We start from the raw sequence: 25,455 nt of genomic DNA, 5'->3' as shown, positions 1-25,455 counted from the left end.
ATACTAAAACTGTTATCTTCAATATGGCAATTTTGGTTAGCATGCAGTTTTGTGCATCTTGCATACGCGCCATCTACCGGATTATAATGTTTGCTATTAGTCATCAAACGTACAAAACACTTCCCATGAATTGAATCTGATTCAAGTACCCGATTGGTAAAAAATGACTTAATTGTTTTTGTTAATTTCGGTGTTATATAGTGATAATGTTGTACGATCATGTTCCAAATTTTGAAATAATACGACTTAGGTCATTTAAATGAAATTATTTCGTGAATTGAACAATACCATTTGTCGCGAGAGTATAGTAATGCCATCTATTGTTTTACGAGTCAAACATATAAAACGATGTACTGAGTTACACGTCTTCCTTTATTTAGTTTAGTCTATGGTGGAAATAGACATAACCGTGCAAACTATCGGTCGACGGACGTGGACGTGGCCTTGAGCGCATGGACGTCCGATCGAAATCTGGCTCGCTGGATGTTTTGTTCCGTGCACACTGATCGGTCGCGGTCGCGGACGATTTACGACGGACGTCCGCGTAGTATGTTCCTAGCTTAAATCAGAGTGCGTAGCCGAATGGCACAAACGCTCACGAAACGAAACGCTCGTAGATATCTATCTCTATCGCTCTTGCATATTGGCGCGACAAAGCCCGACTACTTTTCACAGCGTTTCGTTTTCGTTTTGCGTCACAGAAATGCCATTCGGCTACGGCGCCAGGCTTTATTATGAGATTTTCGAATGCTTTTCACTGTTTTACATCGTCGGTGCATCCTCCTGTACTTGGGTATCGGTGCTAAAGTTGTCTTCAATCAATTGTTGTTTCTTTTCCATTGTAAGACGGAATAGGAATATTGCACACTGCAAAATAAAATAAAAGATAATGGGCATTTTGTCCCATGACTGTATACTGATGGGACATGGATCGTTTGAAAGGGCTTATTAATAGCATTATTTTGTTGTATGACACCAACTTTGGATCACTTGCAGGGACTGAGTTAATTAAAAAAAAGTATGACGCATAAAATCTGTTGTTTTACATAATACTTGTTATGTAGCTGGTTCTGATATTATTTACCACCTACTGATATCTGATATTAGTTACCTACGCCAAATCTTGGCATTAGTTGTCAAAGCGGACCCCAGGTTCTTATGAGCCGTGGCAAATGCTGGGATAATACAAGGACTCTTCTAATATACGCTGTAAAAAAATATTCGTTTTCCCCTCACTAGCTCGGAAACACGTGTTTTGTCCTTTAATACCAGCGGGTAAAAACGCGTTTTATCCACTAGTGGGTAAAGTAATTTGACCTTGAATAAAGTCAAATTAACTGCTTTAAAATTGATAAAAGCAGGTGAATCTAGTAATAAAGATGATTTACCACCTGTGGAACTACTGGAAGCAGTGATAAACGCATTTTTTGCGTTGTTGTTTCCTCGCTATAGTGAGGGGAAAAGTTTTGTGTTACACTCGGGTGCAAATGTATTTTACTTCTCGTGTGTTAAAAAACTCGCAAGTTCAGGATTCTATTCTCGAACCACTCGCTTCGCTCGTGGTTCAACTATAGAATCCTTTCACTTGCTCGTTTTTCAATTCCACACTCGGCGTTAAAATACAACTTTGCCCCCTTGTATAACAAATAACTATTTCCTCATGTTATATTGTACGCACCGTCTGGGTCTACTTTGTGAGCAACGCAGAGAAGCAGGAGTTCAGCGCGCCTGGCCGAGCTCAGGTCTGGCTCATCGTTCACTGGAAATGAATATAATTTTTAAGAAAAAAAAAACCGCCTTCCTTTGGACTTCTGGTGATAAATACTTTCAAATGTTGGATTATGTTATCAATTCGTCTGTATATTTTTTAATGTTTGTTATTCGATATCTCCGTCATTTCTGAACCAATTTTGAAATCTGGATGATTCTGAAGTACTTACAGATGAGAATTATTATCAGAACGACTATAAGTGTGCCGTTCAGATTTGAGGAGTTCCGTTCTGACCATCATCAGCAATTCCACTGCACCAAATATCACTGTTCTGGACGTAAGTGCATGCTGTTCTTATAAAAATACCAAAGTCATCACTAAGTGTGCCGTTCAGATTTGAGGAGTTCCGTTCTGACCATCATCAGCAATTCCACTGCACCAAATATCACTGTTCTGGACGTAAGTGCATGCTGTTCTTATAAAAATACCAAAGTCACTATAAGTGTGCCGTTCAGATTTGAGGAGTTCCATTCTGACCATCATCAGGAGTTCCACTGCACCAAATGTCACTGTTCCGTACGTAAATGCATGCTGTTCCTTTAAAAACACAAAAATCACCATATGTATGCCTTCCAGATTTGAGGAGTTCCCTCGATTTCTCCAGGATCCCATCATCAGAACTGGGTTCTGAGAAAAATGGGACCAATCTGTATGCATTCAATCAAAAAAAATTTCAAAATCGCCATAACGACGGAAGTACAAATAAAACAGAAGTCATGCAAACAAAAAACATTAGACGCTTAAAAAAATAGGTCGCGTCTCGCGAGCGTAGCGTCGGGCCAACGCGGCATCTTTTTCCATACAGGGTGCGTAGCCGAATGGCACAAACGCTCACGGGGCCATTCGGCTACGGGGCCAGGTCTCTCAGGGGGTGAAGGGTATGCGTCCCCATGCGCAGCTATCCCCTCCACATTTTACTCAGCGCTAAACTTATGTGCCGCCACTTGTACAATATTTACAGTGTAAAATTACAGAAATGAGCATTACTTATTTTTTTGCCATTTTTTTAATTTTTATTTTTTTAGGGATTTTAGGTCAATTGTACTCAGAATCACGAGTACTTTCAATCTCACAGGGAGACAAAAAGTGTCCCAGAATTTCCATACATTTTTGTTACTTTCTTCTTTTGTTACCCCATACAACATGTACGGAAAATGGTAACAAAATAAGAAAAAATCGTATGGGACAATTTTTTTAACTAAGGATTGAAAAAGCTAGTGATTCTTAGTAGAAATAGCATTTTAAATTTTTCATTTCATAAAAATGGCGGAAAAAAAAGAAATGCTCAAATATGTAATGCTTGTTGGACTTACCAGAGTTGCAGTCTTTGGCGATTCCCTCGACCTCCTTCGGCCTGAGTCGGTCGCATTCGGCTGCCAGCAGCTGAGCGCCTGCTGACACCACGTATACGCCCGATCTGCTTATCTATAAACACATAATATTACAATTTTGAAAAAACCCCGACCGCGACATAGTAGACCGATTTTCATGAAACATGGCTAAGAACACTCCCGACTTACTCAGCTTTCAGAAAAAAAAAACTAAATCCCAATTGGTTCATCCGTTCGGGAGCTACGATGCCACAGACAGACACACACACAGACAGACAGACAAACAGACAGACACGTCAAACTTATAACACCCCTTCGTTTTTGCGTCGGGGGTTAAAAAGAACTTACGACCCCCAACCCCTTAAAATAGCAGGCAATATAGGCGTGGTTGTTGAGATGCGAGCACTCCTGGTCTGTCTGGTTCATCCTCTTCTGGAAAGCCGCTGTCTTGGCGAGCTGCTGCTCCTAAAACGATAGAAAATAAACACATAAGTTATAGCACATCTCGGACACTAAGCGATCAAATGTATGAAAGGGGCGCGTTCCTAGCACACAGTCTAAGCTCGTGTAGGTGAACGCGTACCACGCTTGTATGAGTGAGATATGACAGATTGACTGTTCGCGTTTTTGACAGGTGGTAACTGAGAGGGGGTAGGCGGTGCTTTCAGCGGGGAGCGGGAGTGGCCATACTGTACGATAGTACTCTATTATACTGTGGTTATAGTTCAAATTTAAAAGTTGAAAGTTACTGACATGGATTATTTTCACATCCAAACTCACATACTTTTTTTATACTAAGCCTAATAATTGCAGACTAAGTTACCGCATAGAGGAATAAGTAACTCCATACAAAAGGAAGAATCACTGACTCCCGAGTCACAGGCTTGACCTAGTTCGGGAGGCAGAGGCTCAACCCCTTACCTAATTGTGTTACAAACCTAATACATAAGTATGTTTCGTGTTACTATCATTATATATGAAATGTAATGTATGGTTTAAAGCAATATTTTTTTTTTATTAAAAAAAAAGAAATGCAAGTTATTTTTAGTGACATCTAGCGACATTCACGCGTCAATCACGCGTCAAATAGCTTGAATGATCAGTACCACTCAAAGATCTTTACACGGGATAGCTCAATCACATTTTTTGCCATACGAAAATTAACCTTATTACTGAAACAGAAAGTCGATCGTATCAGACTAGCGAAAACGGTCCACATGAGAGGGCACTGTTTGGGCTGGTGTCCCTCTCGCACGTGTTGCCAGTGTTAATGAGGTTCCCATATTAGTAGTATTTTTATCTGTATATTACCTGACTTTATAACTTCTTATTTTATTTTAATGTTATATTCAATCTAGGGTTTCGATATATTTCAAAAAATTTGGAAATAATTATAATGTAATTATTTTGATGCCAGTAAATCAAAGATATGTATAATTAAAAAATATGTTCAAATGGGTATTAGTAGATTTGGTAATAACTTTGAAAATTGACTGGTATCCCCAATGTATGACAGTGATGACGTCACTGACTAATGTTGACATTGTCAATAAGTGCGAGAGGGACACCAGCCCAAACAATTACCTCTCATGTGGACACACTTTTTGACCTAACTAAACAATCTAGTTTAATAATTCTAAATCTATGGTACCACTACACGACAGTAGGTGACGACAGTGTTGCGTGTGCCAAAAATGTAATATTAAAACAGTTTACAACTTATATTACCAGCAGAAGGAATTGAAAACAGGGTACTGCATGATTAATACTATTGTAATATTAGCTAAAAATTGTTGAGCATTAGACTTTTTGTTAGTCGAGAAATCTATTGACAAGTAGCAGTACTGATAATTTACGCTAGTTGACGAGTGCATGACGCAAGATGTCACTACAAATAACTTGCATTTACTAATGTATGGACTTACAACTCTTCCCATACTTATTCCTCTATGGTTACGGTTATTGTTAATGAAAATTGGGTAAAAACTATAACTTAAGATCAATTATGTATCTACAACGGATCTTATTAGACCTCTTACTTTACTCCATTAGGTACTTACTGTTGTTAATAATAAAATGTAAAGGCCCAATTACACGATGCGAGAACTCAAATGCGAGTTTCATTTTCATTACGGTACCTATTTGATTCGTGTTCTGAATTTAGATCTCAACAATCCGCAATGTAACTAAAATCGCAAGGGATTTCGCGCGCCGTGTAAATGGCCCTAAATGTAAGGCCTGGGTGGACGCTTGTGCACAAGTCCCTATGCACAAGACACGTTTGATCTTCAATTGTTTGATATGCATGCCACACGCCCCGCCCGAATATGAGTGTGCACTCAAGCCTTACGTCCCAGCCACGACATTGGTGATTGGTCTAAGCGCGACAGCGTTGAGCGGCAGCGCCGGCAGCCATACGTGCGAATGAAAAGTCCCATCGCTGTGTCTCGCTCCAATGTATGGCCGCCGCTCACCGCTGTCGCGCTTAGACCAATGTCGTGGCTGAGCCGTTACTCTTATCATATCTCACATCGCGCGCATCCTTGTCCGTGCTCAAACTGCCCGTACTTCCTTCCGCGTTCAAAGAAGGCGATGATGGGGACGTATACAGGTTTATATCCCCATGACGATCACTCTCCGACACACCTTCAATCTTGATACCCAAAGGTCCCCACTGAAGTGCATTCTTCCTTGAAACTCCAGGTTTATAAGTCGTCCCCTCTACTCGTCTCCTGACGGTTTTCGGCGCAGAGACCGCGGACCTTCGGGAGTCAATAAAGTCCCTGATAGACTTCTTCACATCGTACACTTGTATGAAAGAGTCTTCGAGCGCGCTCACCCTTGACTCAATGGTGTCCAGTCTGACGGCTATGTCTTTCAGTTTCACGTCAATAGTGGTCATCGCTGTTGCTATGTCGGTTTTGACTTGAAATACGTCATTTTGAATTTTTTGGATGATCGGGGAATAAGCCTGGAAAGATGACAATTTATTTTTAAATTACGCCTTTTGCAGGAAGGGCTGGTAGCCTAGCGGTAAGTACGTGCGACTTTCGTTCCGGAGGTCGAGGGTTCGAATCCCGGCTCACACCAATGAGTTTTTCGGAATTTATGTGCGAAATGTCATTTGATATTTGCCAGTCGCTTTTCGGTGAAGGAAAACATCGTGAGGAAACCGGTCTTATTCCAATAAGGTCTAGTTTACCCTTCGGGTTGGAAGGTCAGATGGTAGTCGTTCTCGTAAAAACTAGTGCCTACGGCAAATCTTGGGATTAGTTATCACAGCGGACCCCAGGCTCCCATGAGCCGTGGCAAATGCTGGGATAACGCAAGGAGGATGATTACGCCTTTCGCAATCAAGAACCCGCCTGGCGAGCACTCGTTGAACTTTGCTCAGATGCCGGAGAACCCGCTGGGCGGGATCTCGCTATACAAGCGGGCGGTTATAAATTACGACCGGTTTCTAGTGCGTAATTTTTTGTCTGGTAAGTAGTGAATGTGTTAAAGGAAAAATTCACACCTCCGACAGGACTCGAAGCTGTGACTGTGCAGGAGCAGTCACTGTGACCAACTCAGCCATGGAGGCTTGTTGGAAGCCCGCGAATTTTTCCATGCCTTCCCCCAACTCACAGTTCAATTTTTTTCTTTTCGTCGCAGACGTGATCGAGATTTGTCAATTTATTTAAAAGTAACCACGCGACTTCGTGTGTGTAGAATTAGGTAACTTTGCTCATTTCACTATATTCGTTCAGATATTTAAGCATGAATATAGGTATATCAGACAGGCACTAACCTATAGCATTAAAAAAAAAAACAGAAAAACATAACGAAAACAGTATTAAAAATGTAAAAAAAACCCTAATACTTAGGCAGCACGGACGGTTGTATAGCAGCCCATCTGTATGAGACCTATTTTTGTTTCTAGTTGCTTAATGCAAAGATGTCACATAGTCACTAAATATTATATTCTTTGGGTGTCACATATATTTGAGCATTTCTTTTTTTTGCCACTTTTATGAAGTACGACATTTTTGAAAAAAAAAATGCTATTTCTACTCAGAATGACTAGCTTTTTCAGTCCTAGTAACTAAAAAAATTGTCCCATACGATTTTTTCCTATTTTGTTACCATTCTCCGTACATGTTGTATGGGGTAACAAAAGAGGAAAGTAACAAAAATGTATGGAAATTCTGGGACACTTTTTGTCTCCCAGTGAGATTGAAAGTACTCCTGATTCTGAGTACAAGTCACCTAAAATTCCCTAAGGGTGCGCGGCCACGGGCGACACAGTTACTTGGCGACTTTCGTATTTGTATGAAAAGTTGCGTCGCTTCGTGTGCGCACTTTCATACTAGGCGATGGTCGCGACAAAAAAGTTGCTTCGAAAAGTTGCCCGTGCAACCTCTAAAACAATCAAAATAAAAAAATGGCAAAAAAAAAATGCTCATTTGTGAAAATGACTGTAAAAAAAGGAATTTACAAAATGTACTTACAATATTGTCCGTCGAATCAACGAATCTGCAAAAAGCGGCCGCTAACAAAATATAAAAAGAAGTTGCCATTTTTTCAAAATGAGCTGTCAATTAATAAATATAATCGCGGGAAAAATAACTCAAATTTTAAACTATTGCGACATATTTTGACATACAATTCAGACTCGGACAATCTAGTCCTTACTTTTTAGATACTGTTGGGTGACTAAGCTCAGCTCGTGTTTATATACTGTCGGTCCGCGTGTGTTTATTATTTGACTTGCATTGGCGAGTTAACTATTTGCTCCTTTGTCTTATTTCGAATGAATAGTTTGATAGTACTGTGTTTGAGATAAGACAGTCCTGGCTAGGACTGGCTTATTTCAAACATAAGTGAATCATTGTTTGTTGTAAAAACTGTACTCTATTTTGATTTGCTATATTATTATTTTTTTATTTCCTTTCTTCCCGTGGGTGTCGTAGAAGTCGACTGTGGGATAATATGGGTCATATGGGTTAAATTGTGGCGTAGGTGAGAGGCTGGCAACCTGTCACTGCAATGTCACAATTTGGATTTCTTTCAACCCCTTTTTCCAAGACTGGCTGGCTAAACTTAGTGATTCATGTGCTCTGCCTACCCCTTAATGGGATACAAGCGTGATTATCCCACAGTCGACTTCTACGACACCCACGGGAAGAAAGGGGGCGGTGAAATTCTTAACCCGCCACCACACGGGGCTAATCCGTCAGTCTGTTTGTTTGTCCGTCTTTCACGGCAAAACGGAGCAAGAAATTGACGTGATTTTTTAAGTGGAGATAGTTGAAGGGATGGAGAGTGACATAGGCTACTTTTTGTCTCTTTCTAACGCAAGCGAAGTCGCGGGCAAAAGTTAGTTATAAATAAATGGGAAATTGTGTGCGTTTGTTTGTCCCCCGGCAAAACGGAGCGACGAATTGACGTGATTGTTTAAGTGGAGATAGTTGAAGGGATGGAGAGTGACATAGGCTACTTTTTGTCTCGTTTTAACCCCCATTTCCCCAAGAATGGGGCCAGAAGTTTGTATAGAGCGTTCCGCAATTTTCGAATTTAACACGAGCGAAGCCGCGGGCAGAAGCTAGTTTCCGATAAAACTGAAACATATAAAGACTGAGACAGAAGAAGTCTTTAGTGAACTAATTATAATTAGAACCAATTGCTCATAAAACTTTATCTTTCCATAAACAAACGGTCGACAAAGCACGTCGTCGTCTATGTATTATTATGTATACAGAGTGTAATTTTTTAACTGACAATATTTTCTGGAGACGATGGGCTGGCTGTATGTAAAAAAATATCATATTTCGTTCTATTTTAGTTGATTGAGGCTTTTTTTTTACTATAATGCAACGCCGCACGCCTACTGTCCATAATTTGTGTAAATTGAGGAAAGTATAAAAAGGAAATTTTTTTAGTGTTTCGGGTTTCAGTAGATCAGTTATATGATGACTACCTTAAATATTACTGGTTATAAAAAATACACACTGCATTGTACGATTTACTATGTTGTTGGATGGAGCGTAGCAAGATAAAATAAAACAAGCATACATTCTTATTAACAGCGTTCTTTGGTTTTTATTTCTTTAAGTACAAATTGACATTAAAATAGTATTTTATAAGCGTTTCGCTTTAACATTTATTTTGCGAACCGCCAGCGAGTGGAATGCCCTGCCTGAGTCTGTGTTTCCACATGAGTACAATCCAGGTCTCTTTAAAGCAAGAGTAAATAGGTATCTCATAGGTAAGCGTGCTCCACTGTAGACCATCAGGTGTGATCGTGGTCAAACGTCTACCTACTCAAACTAAAAAAAAAAAGTACGGTCAACCGGGGTGAAAAGGAACGAAACTAAAGATATGATTTACTTTAAACATAACGCCGATTTCTTCAAAAATAACGACATCATTCGTTTGGACAAAATGGTAGAATTGTCTGATACGTTATGTGCAAGTAGATATTCAGTAGGTGTCAAATATCACATTATTATCTAATACATACCTCTTAACGAGAAATTCTAGTAGATTTTTATTTTTAAATGCTGCCTGATTAGCCGCGGTCCTGTGTTCAAATCCCGGCAAGGGTATTTATTTGTGTGATGAGCACAGAGATTTGTTCCTGAGTCATGGATGTTTTCTATGTATATAAGTATGTATTTATCTATTTAAGTAAGTATTATATAAGGTCCTAATTTATTAGTTGCAGATATTTTAACACATGATACTTTACATTAAAATAATTAACTTTAAATATAAATTAAGAAATCTTTTCATGTAACTTTTTTGATTTCATTTTCCTAACAAAAAAATTAATTATAATTTCGTCTAAAAAAATCATCATGTGCATTATCACATGTCACAATAACACTGTCTGTCATGTCAACAATTGTTTGTTGTAAATGTCGTAAAGGTTCGGCGGGAAAACTGCACATGTCATTGAAGTGGCCAGTTACAGTTAAGTGGCACGTAAAAGAGGTACTAGAATCTGTTCAATGAGTTTTCATTTAATAATCACATAAACAGGGTGTTTTTACGTAGCAAATTTGTTTTTCCGTTTTCTACAAAAAAACATCGTAAAAGCTATAATGTTTCACGGTTTAATATACTCCAGAGACCGAGTACTATCAGCTGTAAAAATATCTGCATCTAATAAATTAGGACCTTATATATCGTCGCTTTTGCTCAGTTTGGGGCTATGTTGATCTGTGTAAGGTGTCCCCAATATTTATTTATTTATTATTCTCTTTATTATATTATTATTTATCTATATCACACAACACACACGACTGTTTTGAAACAGCTCTAACGATTTCACTGAAATTTGTTATGTGGGTGTTTTCTGGGGTCAAAAATCAGTCATCGATATAGCTAGCCTTAGGTCCCTGGAAACTAAAGTTAAGAAAGTTTTCGTCCGTGTTTTTTTAACATTATTAAAATAAGGTGTATCATTGTATGGTATATCATCTAAAAACACGATATAATAAAATACTATAGCGATAAGACCGCCTGTTGTGACCTCTGTTTAATATGTTTTTTGTTTCTTGTGCATTACTTGTAAACTATTTTATTTTTTATTTCAAATATGTTACACAGTATGACAGTAAAAAAATACATAAGAGCATAAAAAATAAACACATAAAAGTAAGAAACGTCATCTAGATTTAGGTGACAACGTAACGTCGAGGCTTCGTTGCGTCGTCTGCCCGGGCGTAGAATTCGGCAGGTTGCCCCGGAACCGTCGAAAGACTACACCCTTCGGCCAGAAGTCTGCACTCGACTCAACTCAACTCGTACTCAACTATGTGAGGTATGCAATAAAGAGGTACGTAATTTTTTAAGTGGAGATAGTTGAAGGGTTAGAAAGTGACATAGGCTACTTTTTGTCTCTTTCTAACACGAGCGAAGCCGCTGGCAAAAGCTAGTTATTATAGATATATGTTTCGTCCCTATTAACCCCAGTTAAGGGTGTCAAATTATGTCTGTCAGCGCGATTGTGTCATTGGTACATGAATGATGAAATTAAAGTTCATTTTAGAACCTTTAATTATGAGACGTCTATTTTCTTCTGCGGCTCCGTCCGATTGTGAGTCTTAGCGTGTGTGATTAAGGTGCATTTCTGCAGGAACCTCTTGCCGCACAGCTCGCAGGCGAAGCGGCGCTCGTCCCGATGCCCTCTCATGTGGACGTCTAACGCCTTCTTGCGGGGATAGCTGGAAATAAGTATTGTATAATAGAGTTGTGCCTGCTCGTTCACTGAGAAGATCGCTCCCAAATAGTACGATCTCCGAAGTGTACTAGTTCGGTCTTTTAGGACATTTAGTACAGTAGTACACCGAGAGAGCGAGAGACAAATTGTGCATATGGCGTACAGTAACGCTCGCTCGTACTAGCCGAGAGCTGATCGGCCGTTTTCGCGCGCTCTCGGTTCAAGTCAGTCGGTTATATTTCGGTTGGATCACACGGATCGCTTTGCTGTTTGCGCGTGTGTGAGTGTACTAAATGTACAGAGAGCAGAATCATTTGGGAGTAGTTCGGTCTAGTACAGTGCAGGGAATTGTGTTTTTTGTACTATTAGTACATGTACTACACAAGCCTATTGTATAAGACATTAATTTACTACAAAAAAAAACATGAAAAAACACTATTCAATAATTTAATACGAAGGCGAACTTGTCCCTCTGAGAAATCTCTTCTAGTATCCTTTTTAATGTTACTTCAAAATACCATAATATTACACTTACATTAAAACTTACAAATAGAAAAATTTTGCCCAGGACCTGTTCGTTCAAAATTATAAAACTAAGTATTTTTAAGTACCTAAACATAACTACTTTATAGTAGGGGAGACCGAGGCTAGTTGACTATATGGGTAAGTTGACTAACTATTAAATAATTGAGCCAAAAATCAAACTTGAGCCAACCAGTAAAAAAACTAAACAAAAAAATTACACAAAAAAATTTTTTTTGGCGAAATTTGCTTGACCTCATTGCATTTTACCTTTATTTTGCCCTCAGAAATGCGTAGTTAAAATCTTTCGGTGTATGTTATACCATGTATACCTTTTATCGCACAGGTCGCATTGGAACTCGTTGGCACCAGTGTGTGTCGCCATGTGTCCTCTTAACTCCTGTTTTTGGAAGAATCCCGCGCCGCATTCTACGCAGAAGTGACGCTTCTCCTTGAAGTGCTTGTTGCGCATGTGCGTGGACAGGTTTCCTAAAAAAAGGAGAATTAAATGAAAATGAAAAAATGAAAATGAAAATGAAATATTTATTTTTCAAGTAGGCATATTACAATGGGTATCCACTATGGGACCGGCAAGAAACTCGGCGGGCAACTTCTTTTCAAAACATTACATCTTATAATTAACATGCATTAAATAACAACATACAATTTAACATGCAAAAGTATTCATCAAAGAATATGAACAGACTAGGTACTCTATGGAAATCAATTTCAATAAATTATATTATTGCTTAATAATACGTCGTTCTTCTTCAGAGAAAACATATCAAATTGTCATAGAAGAAAAAGATAATATGAATCTCAATATCATTAAATATGTAATTTACCTACACAACATAAAATATAAAATATTTGATGTGCTTTCTTATCTGAACTGTGTCCTCTATACATAATACAATTATTTTAATTGCTATTCGTTTTTTGTAGTTTCTGGTTCGGGCCATGCATGTTTGTCTGTCAAATAGTCCTCGACTCTGTAATAAGCCTTTAACATCAATGATTTTTTTAAGTAGTTCTTAAGAGCTGGGAGGGGTAATCTCAAAGCAGTGTCAGGTAACTTATTATAAAAATGAATGCATTGCCCAACAAATGACTTCTGTACTTTACGGACACGAAACTTCTTTATGGCAAGCTTATTTTTGTTTCTAGTGTTATAATTATGGATATCAGAATTCTTAGTGAAACAGTCTAAATTCTTAACAACATAAATTATACTATCATAAATGTATTGGGAAGCTACAGTTAAGATATTAATTTCTTTGAAGAGTTCTCTTACTGATTCACGTGTTCCTAAGTTGTAAATAGAACGAATGGCTCTCTTTTGTAATACAAAGATAGTCTGTATGTCAGCTGCTTTGCCCCAAACCAGAATACCGTATGACATTACACTGTGAAAATAACTGTGATACACTAGGCGAGCTGTCTCAACATTAGTCAGTTGCCTGATTCTCCTAACGGCGTATGCGGCTGAACTTAATTTGCTTGCTAGTTTCTTTATATGAGGACTCCATTGTAGATTTTTGTCCAATGTTAAACCAAGAAACTGTGTTGTATCTACCATCTCTAAGCATTCATCATTCAAAAGTATTTTTGTATCGATTGGTTTAACATTCGGCAGAGAAAATCGAATACATTTGGTTTTCTTAGAATTAAGAAGTAAATTGTTGACAGTAAACCACTGCAGTACATCAGCTAACGTGCTATTAATTACATTGTAATCCGTAGATTTTCGGTCAACATTAAAAAGCAGTGATGTATCATCAGCAAAAAGTACTATTTCACAAAAGTTTTTCACTATACATGGCAAATCATTTATATAAACCAAAAACAGGAATGGACCTAAAATTGAGCCTTGTGGCACTCCTAATTGGACTACAGTCCCGCTAGAGCGAGTTTTGTTAACAACTACTGTTTGTGTTCTATTGCTAAGGTAAGAAGACATAAAGTTTAGGGCATTTATAGACAAACCATAGTGTTCTAATTTCAAAATGAGCGTTCCATGATCCACACAATCAAAGGCTTTTGAAAGATCACAAAATAAATGTTATATACAAAGAAAAAGTGACGAAGGCCTCCAAGTGTTCCGAGCTGGAATCGAACCAGCGTACTCCGTTAACCGGACGGATGCCTATAAAACCACTCGGCCATCGGATCACGAAAGCAAGGGTCGAAATTTTCAAGTATATGACATGATGTATGGACCTAATGTTGACCCTTGGTGTACACCAACGAAAATCACTGTTTATGATGAAAATGCTACAGTTTTTCAACCGTCTGTTAGTTATTTGTTAAATATAATAAGATATAATCTATTTAAGTTCTCTGATGCCATAGATAACGAACGTCTTACTGTGAGTAATGTGGTCAACAGTATCAAATGCTTTGGGTTAATCTGCGAGTCTTATTATTATGAACCTGCGAGAAGGAAGTCCTTGGAGCAAACGGAGCGGCTGTAATATTATAAATGGGAAAGTAATGATATATAATATTATTTCCCTCATAATCCTGAACCTCAACATCATAACTTACGCATCCGCAATAAACTTATTCAAGCAGTTCCAGCTAATCTTCATATGTTCAATAGAGGCCCCTATTCCATGTCCATCCGAATATACAACCAGATTCCCCAGTATATAAAAAATGAACACAAATATGTTAACTTTGTAAATAAACTCAAAACTTATCTTGTTAATGAATGCCCATATACTCTCCAAGAGTTCATGGACAATTAAATAACTTATTTATTTATAAATTTATATGAAGCGTTAATACTTAAGTTTTTGTTTTTACCTAGTAAAATGTGTAGTGTTAATGTTTAATGTAAATGTAGTTATAGCATATAAATATGTTGCCTCGCCCTAATAGGGTCCATGAGCACACCTACTTTGTAACATCTTATAACACCATGGATGCAATAAAGAAATATGAATATGAATATGAAGTAAGACGGGCAGTGCGGATACGAGTATAGATAGATACGCTGATTAGTGTTTCGCACAGTCATTGACATATCAATAGGGTAAGAGACAGTTACACAAATAACACATGATAGCACCTAATGTTGACCCTTGGACAACCCTCACCTTTAACACCATTTTTGATGAAAAATGCGCCAGTTATTCAACTGTTTTATATTCATTTGTAGAAAATAACTAAATACAAATGACTTACGCCCTCAAAAGCCAAAGATAACAAGGATATTACAGTGAGTCTTGTGGTTTACTCAGTCAAACGCTTTGGTATAGTCCACGCATCAATTTGTTGCAACTGTAATTGAATTATAGATATAAACCTGCGAGCAAGAAGTCCTTAGAGCAAACGGAGCAGCTGTGCGGTGCTCTAGCGCCGTGTCTCGCCGCCAGGTGGCGCGCGCGCCGCGTCAGTGTCGGGAAGCGGGACGGGCAGTGCGGACACGCGTACAGGTCAACGGATTTGTGCTTGCGCTGTCTGTTACAAACAAATATAAGGTCAATTGAGTTGGGTTCGAAGAATGCTTCTGAAGGCCCTTCCCACAGGAACAACCAGAACAATATTTTAACAATGTAGAAAAACATGATAGAACAAGGGCTCTTTTTATTACCAATTTTGAATAAGTATTGATTTTATACTCGTGAGATTCCCTTTTGTATATTTTAACTCTACTTACTTCTAGAAATACTCCATTTGTAGAACGTTGGTGTAGATTTGTGGAGAATTCAGAACCAAATACCTTTGATATCGAATATATATCTACAAATACAAACATCTTGCCCTATCCCATGCCTATTCCCAACTGATACATAACATAATACATTACGATACACGAGCGAAAAATACATACTCTCGACAATACATAAATTGAATCACCAAAGGAAGTGTTTCAAATCAACACGAGTTGCACTAATAGAAAGAAAGAAAGAAAATAAATTTTCACCACACCAACTAATAAAGGCATTCTTTACTTTTCGAAAACGGATAGCAAAATTGCATTTTACCCACAAGGGAGCAAAGTAATTTCATGCAAATTTTAACTTGTCTTAAGCTGGCAGGTAGAATTTACCTATAAATGATGATTTTGAATTATAAATATTGAATAAATTGATGGATTTAATTTAGTTTCATGTTTTATAGTCAGTATATTATTCGTATTGGTGTGGTGAACATTTTTGTGTTTCACTCGGTGGCAAAGTTTGTTTAACCTTCGTGCTTTGAAACACTTGTAGAGCTCCAGATTCCACTTGGAATCTTTCGCTTACTCGGGTATCAATATACGCACGTGCAAGTTTCAACAAAATATTACCTGTGTGAATTCAAAGAGTTGTAGTTGTTGAACTCCACATCACATTGCTCGCATTTGAAGGGACCTTTGATGTGGGATGGCATGTGGCGCTTCAGTCTCTTCTTTGTCAGGAAACCTAAAAACACTAGTTTTTAGTAAAATTCTTATTAATAGTTATTTGTTATACAAGGGGGCAAAGTTGTATTTTAACGCCGAGTGTGGAATTGAAAAATGAGCAAGTGAAAGGATTCTATAGTTGAACCACGAGCGAAGCGAGTGGTTCGAGAATAGAATCCTGAACTTGCGAATTTTTTAACACACGAGAAGTAAAATACATTTGCACCCGAGTGTAACACAAAACTTTTCCCCTCACTATAGCGAGGAAACTACAACGCAAGAAATGCGTTTATCACTGTTTCCAGTAGTTCCACAGGTGGTAAATCATCTTTATTACTAGATTCACCTACTTTTATCAATTTTAAAGCAGTTAATTTGACTTTATTCAAGATCAAATTACTTTACCCACTAGTGGATAAAATGCGTTTTTACCCGCCGGTATTAAAGGACAAAACACGTGTTTCCGAGTTAGTGAGGGGAAAAGTACCTTACGTGTAAAGTGTATTATTATTTAAGTTATCTTATACTTTTAAACGAGCAATTCTTGTATATTTATTTATTTATTTATTTATATATACCGACGATCTCGGAAACCGCTCTAACGATTTCGCCGAAATTTGTTATGTGGGGGTTTTCGGGGGTGAAAAATCGATCTAGCGTAGCCTTAGATCCCGGAAAACGCGAATTTTCGAGTTTTCATGAGTTTTTCTTTCGCGGTAGTAAACATAAAATATGGTCGTTAATTTCGCCGCGCGCGCATCGATTCCGCTTAGCTCAGTCGTACGAGGTCGGTCTAATGTACGCAGATAGATCGTAGGTGTCAGGGTTTCGAATCCCGGCCAGAAATTAAATTTTTGTTTTTTGTCTTTTTTTTTTGTTTTTGTATTTATAAGAGTTTTTTTCATCTAAAGACGTGATATATTAAAATAGAACCGAGCGAAGCTCGGTCGCCCAGATATTGTTTATTTTAAACTGTAACTTATACAATTTCATTACATTCATTTCATTTCATTTTTGACGACCGGTCCTGCTCAGTCGGTAGTGTCCTTACCGGGATTCGAACCCGGGACCGCGGCGTAGCAGGCAGGGTCACTACGCGCTAGGCCAGACCGGTCGTCAAGTAAGTAGTATACAGGGTGTCCCAAGACTTTGGGACATGAAGGGAAAGTATTTTAAATATTGTAGATAGGATAGGATATTTTGCTGAAAGAAGTGTTTACGTTATTTTTAAAAGTAAATAATACTGCATTCAAAGATTTGAATGAATCGAACAGACTTCAAAATATTTCTCGAAATATGAACCAATATTTTTCGCTATTCCTGTCGGTTCAGATACTATGTTACTTAAGAAGAATTACTATTTTTCGTCTGTTCTTTCGATTGGCATCATAAAAATACGAAATTTTTTTTTTCGTATTTAAGTCACTTCGATTCCTAGAAAAAGCGATTTTTATTGGGAAATCTTTAACATCCTATCTACGATATTTAAGGTACTTTGCCTTCATGTCCCATAACCGTGGGACACCCGGTATAAGGTAGTTTCTGTATTCTGACCTTACAAACGCATTTGATAGAATTTTATTTTTTTATATGTGTATAATATTGATCACGCCCGTTCATATAAAACGGTAGGCTCAAAAGGCTCTTAAAATCATTCCCCTCTTACCTTTTCCACAAGTCTCACAAATATGATTCGGAAAATGCTTATTCATATGAGCATGGTACACATAAGCGTTCGGCAGCACCATCCCACACTCCACACATTTGAAATCCTCCGCAACCTCATATTGGACCTCATTCTTGACAGTTGGCTCTTTCTTCCGTTTCCGGGCTACTGTGATGCGCTTTTCACCTTCTAGCACTATGGTTGATTGTGTTTCGTCCTTTTCTGGAGGGTCTGGATGTTTAATGTCTGAAAATTCAGTAGGTATTAATTGCCATGTATTTTAAAAGTAACAAAAAACCTGCGAGTTACGTTTAGGAAAAAAATTTTACCAGTCAGATTTTAACTTATTGCTGTCAAATTTGAACTTGATCCATACTAATATTATAAATGGGAAAGTGTGTGTGTCTGTTTGTTTGTCCTTTCACGGCAAAACGGAGTGACAAATTGACGTGATTTTTTAAGTGGAGATAGTTGAAGGGGTGGAGTGTGACATAGGCTACTTTTGGTCTCTTTCTAACCCCCCACTTCCCTAAAATGGGGGGGAGGAAATTTGTATGGCGCATGTTTTTTTTATACCACGTCGATGGCAAACAGGTATACGGCCCGCCTGATGGAAAGCGGTCACCGTAACCTATGGACGCCTGCACCTCAAGGGGTGTCACGTGCGCGTTGCCGACCCATTAAAAACTTGTACCCTCCTTTTTTGAAGAACCCCATACTGTAGTTCATTGGGAATACATATTTAAAATTGCAAACGGGACTTAATCACGTATTTATTATAAACACTATGTTTTAAACACTAACCTCCGACGTTTCAAGGACGGCATTGTCTCGGAGCCACGGGAACAATGGTCGGTTTCTAATGGGTCGGCAACGCGCACGTGACACCCCTTGAGATGCAGGCGTCCATAGGTTACGGTGACCGCTTTCCATCAGGCGGTATTACGGCATAACAGTAAATACGCGATTAAGTCCCGTTTGCAATTTTAAATATGTTTAAAAATCGTGAAAGTTTAAATCGGGAATACCTCGACAGGGAGCTCATTCCACAGCCGGAGCGTTTTTGCACATTCCGCAATTTTTTAATTTAACGCGAGAAAAGCTGCGGGCAAAAGCTAGTTCATTATGAAGTTCATTAAGTTGTATCTTACCTTGTTTATCTTCCTCAATTAGTTTTTTCTCATCAATATTATATTTAAAATCTGCTTCTAAAACAATTTCAATTGAGACCTTCTTCACAAGTGTACATTTCTCTGACTTTTCCAATTCAATTACTGAAATGAAAATTTGTTTATTATTATTTATTTAGTCTAGTTTTACAGGAGATTAACTTTGATAAGGTTTAAGTTCAATAGTTAAACTTTTCTTAACCTCCATAGGAATAATTGGTGATACACATTAATATGTGATTTCAAACACTTTCAGAAAACGTTATTTAGGGTCGGTTGCACCAAACTGTCTGTCACCGTTAAAGCGTTCGTTAAATTTTATTGTATGGGAAGTTCCATAGGCGTCTGCTGCGTGACGATGATGTGTCTGTCAAATGTAGTTGATGCAACTGGCCCTTAATATGTCATAATTAAACAATCGCCATGAAAAAAATGGCCAAATAAGATAGAAATAACACTTACATCCATTAACCTGCAGAGCATTAAGTGTTTCAAGAACTTGGAGTTTAAACTTCCGTGCCCCCTGCAGCGCCCGAGCGCACTCTTCACACACAAAACTGTCTTCTTCGTAATCTTCTTGTAAAGGCTACAATTTTTAAAACCATTATTTTGGCATATTTTTACGCGCCCATCCATACTAGTACTAGTCCATACTAATATTATAAATGCGAAAGTAACTCTGTCTGTCTGTCTGTCTGTCTGTTACGCTTTCCCGCTTAAACCACGCAACCGATTTTGATGAAATTTGGAACAGACAATCTTTAGACCCTGAGACAGAACATAGGCTACTTTTTATTTCGAAAAAAAGGGATGAAGGGGTTGAAAAAGAGGTTGAAAGTTTGTATGGGATTTCATAATTTTAAAAGATAAAACCATGAAACTTTATATTTTAGCACTTGATAAGAAATCATTGAACATCTTGATAACGGATAGGGATTGGGATTGGGATAGGGATAGGGATAGGGATAGGGATAGCGATAGCGATATGGATACGGATAATATGGGTATCGTTAGAGGGATACGGATAATCGGTTGGCGGTCTCTTACAATCAATGTGCTCTAAGATGATCGTTGTTTGCTTGCTTGAAGATTACCGATAAGTATAAGCAAAATGTAAATTTTTTTAAGGGATAATAGAAAAAAGTACTTTTTACCCACCGATCATAGTGTCGAAATACGGGCTATGTGGGATGTTTATAAAGGTTTCCCCAGCGTATATAGAATTACCTACGCTGTGGTTGATGTGTAATATTTCTACAATCATTGCAAGCAAAAGTATTATGTGCAATCGAAATAATCGCAGATAAATATACCTACAGAGAAACCTAAGGATCCAAATGAAAATCTTAATGAATACTTTTATTACGCGGGCGAAGCCGCGGGTAAAAGCTAGTACTTTTATAAAACACCAAAGAAAATATAATGAAAAGATATCTTATATTTTATGTTGTTAATACTGTAAATACTTTGTACCTTAATAAAAAAATTCTTTGATAAATCTTACCTGAATAGAATAAAGATCTTTGAGCATTTCGGCATAGTTTGTATCGGGTTTGTCACTGTATAAATTAATTAAATCATTGGTTGATAAACAGCAAAAACAAAAGTAAGCATCAATGGACATTTTTATAAGTTTAAATGAATTATATCAGTTTTTTAACTATATTAACAGAAGTAAATAAACATTCAATATCTTTTGTTTTTTAGGTTATGTTTACCAGATGTCAACTCAACTGTCAGCCTGTCATCAAGACAGCGATCATTCGCCCAGAATTTTTTGTTGTATTTTCTGGATATTTTATTAATGGTAACATTTATAGTACCATCTATCGGCGAGTAGCAAAAACAAACTTGACATTTTTCAAAAAACTGCAGATCATTTTTTTTATGGATTTTTCGTTTGTCTCCAACTTATTCTTCTCTATTAACTAATGTTATATCAGTGCCGTCGACTTTTTAGATTTAGAAATCCCGCCATTAATATGTGGCGTTCCGTGTTTAAAGGGTCAACATGCTTCATGTTCTATAAGGAACCTTTAGGCATGGAAAGTCACATGGAAAGTCACATGAAAAGCTGTCGTAACTTAATAATAGATCGACGACCGACCGGTCTGGCGCAGTCGGTAGTGACCCTGCCTGCTATGCCGCGGTCCCGGGTTCGAATCCCGGTAAGGGCATTTATTTGTGTGATGAGCACAGATATTTGTTCCTGAGTCATGGATGTTTTCTACGTATCAGAGATTATGGATTTAGTAGATATGTCCACCCCATACAAAAAAATGCGACCGCCTAAAAGCACGGCAAATCTAGATGGCGTTACTACAAATTTCTTGTTGCCTTGAGATCACTGTTAGATGGCGTTAAGTGTCACTTTTGAGACATAAATCTTTAAAAGAATATAATGAATTTTAGGACTCGTAACGCCATGCATGTACTAGATTGAAAGTTAGTTAATATTTCGCCACCATTTCTATCGCTTAAATAGCTCAGTTATAGTAGCGTAAGACGATGGACGCGGCCCTGACGTCGTGGGTTCGATCCTCGGTAGTGAAAATCTTTTTTTTTTCTTTTTTTTAATATTTTATACCCTTTTCAACCATCTCCTTTTAAATAGTGATTTTTTTAAATATTAGATTCACAACCCATTTCATTGAAATTTTTTTTAGACACATGTAATGCAATAAGTTTAAAAATTGTCTTTCAGTATTAGTATTGATGGAAGGTAACCTAAGGTTCAACATCGTACCCATCGTACCTACTAACAGCAATACTCTGTCTTAACTAACCATAGACGTTATGCTCTTGTAATAAGGATTACAAATGTACAGTGACAGTTGTCCAGTTGCATGTACCACATTGAAAGTTAGTCTAGATATATTAATATCGACAATTACAAACCGTCAGCAGATGTTGCTTTATAATATAATTAATAAATAAAGATTTTTTTTGAGTGTAGGTGGATATTGTCGATTTTGGTTTCGCTCAAGAACCTTTGCGAATACGTTACAGACTAAGGTGTAAATTATCTACGCATTTTGTTATGAAAAACGATACAATATACGGCTTAAACAAAACGCGGAATATAAATACATAACAAAAATTGCCTTGTGTTGCTTAATTCCGTGATTCAATATATGTATGTATTTACAAAAGCTTTGCCGCCATCCACGTCTTACTCAGCTTTAACATAAGACTGAAAATCACTTAAACATTAGTCTTTAGAGTCAAATTCTTTTTACTATTTTTACAATGAATGAATGACAAGTCTAGCTAGGAGGTTTTCCACGAACACCAGAGTTTGCGCTATGTGGCTATATATGTCACTCTATATACCTGGATAGGAGTAAAAGAGAAAGATGTCCGCAATGTGTTAACCCAGTGGTGACAGCAGTAAGCCCTCAGTACTAGTACTGTCACTGGCTGTCATGGCCAACCTACTGCGTTTCGATACTGGTAAAATATCGAAGTATCATTAATTATGTTCTTTTTGTATCTAGGTTATTAATTATATACGAATATCAAAATATCAAAATGATGATAATTGATGAATATCAAGATGATTTTTAGTTTAAAGCAAGATAAAAATATTTTCAGAAATATGTACCTACTCTTTTTATATAACAAAACGCATCCATCAGTCAAGCGCCGTATAGCCATCATCTTCTATTTCTGAATTGATTTTTAATAATAATTTACTAAGGTCTAAATCAGTTTACGACCAAACTAGAGTTATGCGACGTTGCAGTCAGCAGTCTGGCAACGTTGCATTTTGAAGTAACAAAACATTTAATATTCATTCAATTTGTCGTGAAAAGTCTTCATGACTTACTACTCATATTATACCTATAAGTTACCTAATTTCGTCACTCTGATTAAGTAGAAGTTTGGTGTGGCGGTCAAAGATACTGCTTTTTAGCTGCGATAACTTGAGCAGCAGACGAGGTTCGAATCTCACCGGGGAGACCTTGCTTTTTTGTGAATCTTTTTTTATTTTTTTATTTAATACTTTGTGTTTGATTTATTTTTATTCATTATATTTGATGGGAAAATAAGTACTAATATTTCATATCTCAGGTTTGACATGTTTTTACACCCCGAACTACCAATATTCCATGTTTTATTAATCTGGACCAACACTTAGTATGGTAATGAATAAACTTTTCAAAGAATTTGGTGAATAAAATTGGCCTATTAATATAATTATTGTTTTATTCCCCAATAATATACACTTTGACAACTTTAGTCTCATTCTGATCATAGTGCCGTCTGACTCTGTCGTGCTGAAATTATGTAGTTGTTTGTGGTAAAACATTTTTATACTACTAAAAATGAAATAATCAGAAAGTAATACTTCCGTCTTAGTGCGTTATCACATTATCCGATCCGGTATCAGATGTAGGACCGATATCGATATCCAATATATTTAAGCCGCTATCTTTGATTTTTGCCTTTAAAATTCTTCCTTCATCCGATATCGCGGATAGGATAATGTGAAAACGCACTTAGAGTTGTAATATTTTACCTAGCATATTTTGGTTTTACTGGAATGTGTACGTTCAAGATAATTCAGAATTATCGTTAAAACTTATGCAAAAAAAATCAAAAACCATAAAATTAAAATAAAACACAAAAAAAACTGTTATCTTCACTTTGTGTCTCTCAGCCGGGATTCGAACCCGTGATCTCTGGATTGAAAACCAAACCAACTTCAACCGTGACCATAACGTGTCTTGACAATTGGCCCGAAATTCGCCATCATCTAGCTTTCACTAATGTGTCAGGCGTTTCGATGTTCCTGCTGAAAAGTAAATACTTAAGTTAGTAAGTTGCACCTGTCAAATGATTGAAGAGAAAAACGTGAGACGGATGTATGGGATGACAAGTCTGTACTGTATTGGAAAGGTGCAGGGTGCAAAGCGGGTGGAGGGGGTAACTAAAAGGATCACAGCCAGCGCTCACTATGGCCAAAATTGACATTCCTGTCACTGACTTACGCTGTCAAATCCATATTGCAGTAAACATTTTCGAGATAAATTTAATATGGGCCTAGTAAAATTTGTTATGGTGAATTGTAATAACACCAAGAAAAATAGCGACTAAATTCTAGCTATTTCCAAGACTGTGGTGGAAACGAAACCACCGTTTAAGTGGATAATTGCCGTAAGAAGAAAAGTGTCATCTAACCTCTGATTATTTAAAGTGCATAATCATTTGTTACAAGTATTGAATTTACGGTGAATTTATAATGCAAACTTTATTGGAGGTAGAAAAGCCGATGTGGAAGCCAATCCCAGTTACGAGTATGTTCCAAAATCATTTGAGTTGTTCCCTCATGTCTGCTCCTGTGTACAAATCGAAACAGATTGACAAAAATGCGTAAACATCGAAGTTTCAATGGGATGAAGGAGCACGAAAACAAGAAAAGCAGAAGCAGGCCATCCACTAAAGGCTTATCACATTTTAAATAAATTTCCTGAGAACTTATTTCATCGCATTGATGACTATATTATATTTGTTGTGATATGGTAAACCTCTAATATTTTCAAGTAAATGAAACAAGTTTTTGTAACGTATATTATAATTAAAAGTTATTATAGCTAGTTTCTTTTTATTTTACTATAAACCCTGTACCCTGTCCCTGAATGATATACAATAGTACCTACAGTTAGCCTATGAAAATGACATATCAACAATTTCAAAAACCAATGATTTATTTATACTTTATTGCACATAAGTTCAAATGGTGGAATAATGTCTTCAATCTCTAGAAAATGCCCAGCTAGAACCAATTTCTTGCCTTTATTCATTGACCGATATCGCATATATTATGTTTAAGTCGCCATCTTTGATTTTCGCCTTTGAAATCCTTCCTACATCCGATATCGCGGATCGGGTATAATGTGAAAACGCACTTAAGGTTGTAATATTTTGCCTATTCTGGAATGTACGTTCAAAATAATTAAGAATTATCGTGAAAACTTACGCAAAAAAAATCTAAACAAATAAAAAACCATAAAATAATAATAAAACCCAAAAAACTGGATATCTTTACGTGTGTCTCCACCGAGGCTTGAACCAGTGACCTCTGGATTGAAAAGCGAACGAACTTCTGATGAGACCATAACGTGCCATGACAATTTGCCCGAAATTCGGTATCATCTAGCTTTCGCTACGTGTCAGGCATTTCGATGTTCCTGCATAAAAATAAATAGTTAGTCAGTTCCACCTGTCAAATTATTGAAGAGAAAAACCTGAGACGGATGTATCGGATGACAAGACTTGCAAATTTATTAAATATAGATATGTGCCAAATGGGACTATGAGCGACATCTATCCATTTCCGCTGCAAACAATAGTTTCGTTTTGACAGTCGCATTTTGTGGTACGGGGTGGCATA

The 25,455-nt window shown here is 37.3% G+C and overlaps 2 protein-coding genes across 3 annotated transcripts; both read right to left on the bottom strand.

Moving 5' to 3' along the window:
- Positions 1-602: 602 nt before the first annotated feature.
- LOC125240024 lies at positions 603-7,743 on the bottom strand. Of its 2 annotated transcripts, none has more exons than XM_048147841.1 (6): positions 7,593-7,743; positions 5,633-6,073; positions 3,451-3,567; positions 3,085-3,196; positions 1,679-1,759; positions 603-867 (listed from the first exon to the last, which is right to left on the bottom strand). In XM_048147841.1, the coding sequence occupies exons 1-6, from the start codon at positions 7,659-7,661 to the stop codon at positions 815-817; spliced, it is 873 nt and encodes a 290-aa protein (XP_048003798.1). In that variant the 5' UTR covers positions 7,662-7,743; the 3' UTR covers positions 603-814. The 2 variants fall into 2 exon arrangements, with proteins under 2 accessions (XP_048003798.1, XP_048003800.1); XM_048147843.1 differs by having other exon boundaries at positions 5,942-6,073.
- Positions 7,744-10,836: 3,093 nt separating this feature from the next.
- LOC125240015 (gastrula zinc finger protein XlCGF57.1-like) lies at positions 10,837-20,771 on the bottom strand. The gene is made up of 8 exons (XM_048147830.1): positions 20,563-20,771; positions 19,521-19,644; positions 19,041-19,163; positions 17,890-18,135; positions 16,128-16,242; positions 15,141-15,295; positions 12,163-12,319; positions 10,837-11,312 (listed from the first exon to the last, which is right to left on the bottom strand). The coding sequence occupies exons 1-8, from the start codon at positions 20,680-20,682 to the stop codon at positions 11,147-11,149; spliced, it is 1,206 nt and encodes a 401-aa protein (XP_048003787.1). The 5' UTR covers positions 20,683-20,771; the 3' UTR covers positions 10,837-11,146.
- Between the last annotated feature and the right edge of the window lie 4,684 nt (positions 20,772-25,455).

Source organism: Leguminivora glycinivorella, chromosome 26 (assembly GCF_023078275.1).
Source record: "Leguminivora glycinivorella isolate SPB_JAAS2020 chromosome 26, LegGlyc_1.1, whole genome shotgun sequence".
In the NCBI taxonomy this organism is placed as follows: Eukaryota; Metazoa; Arthropoda; class Insecta; order Lepidoptera; family Tortricidae; genus Leguminivora; species Leguminivora glycinivorella.
This window is presented reverse-complemented; position numbering and strand designations above follow the sequence as displayed.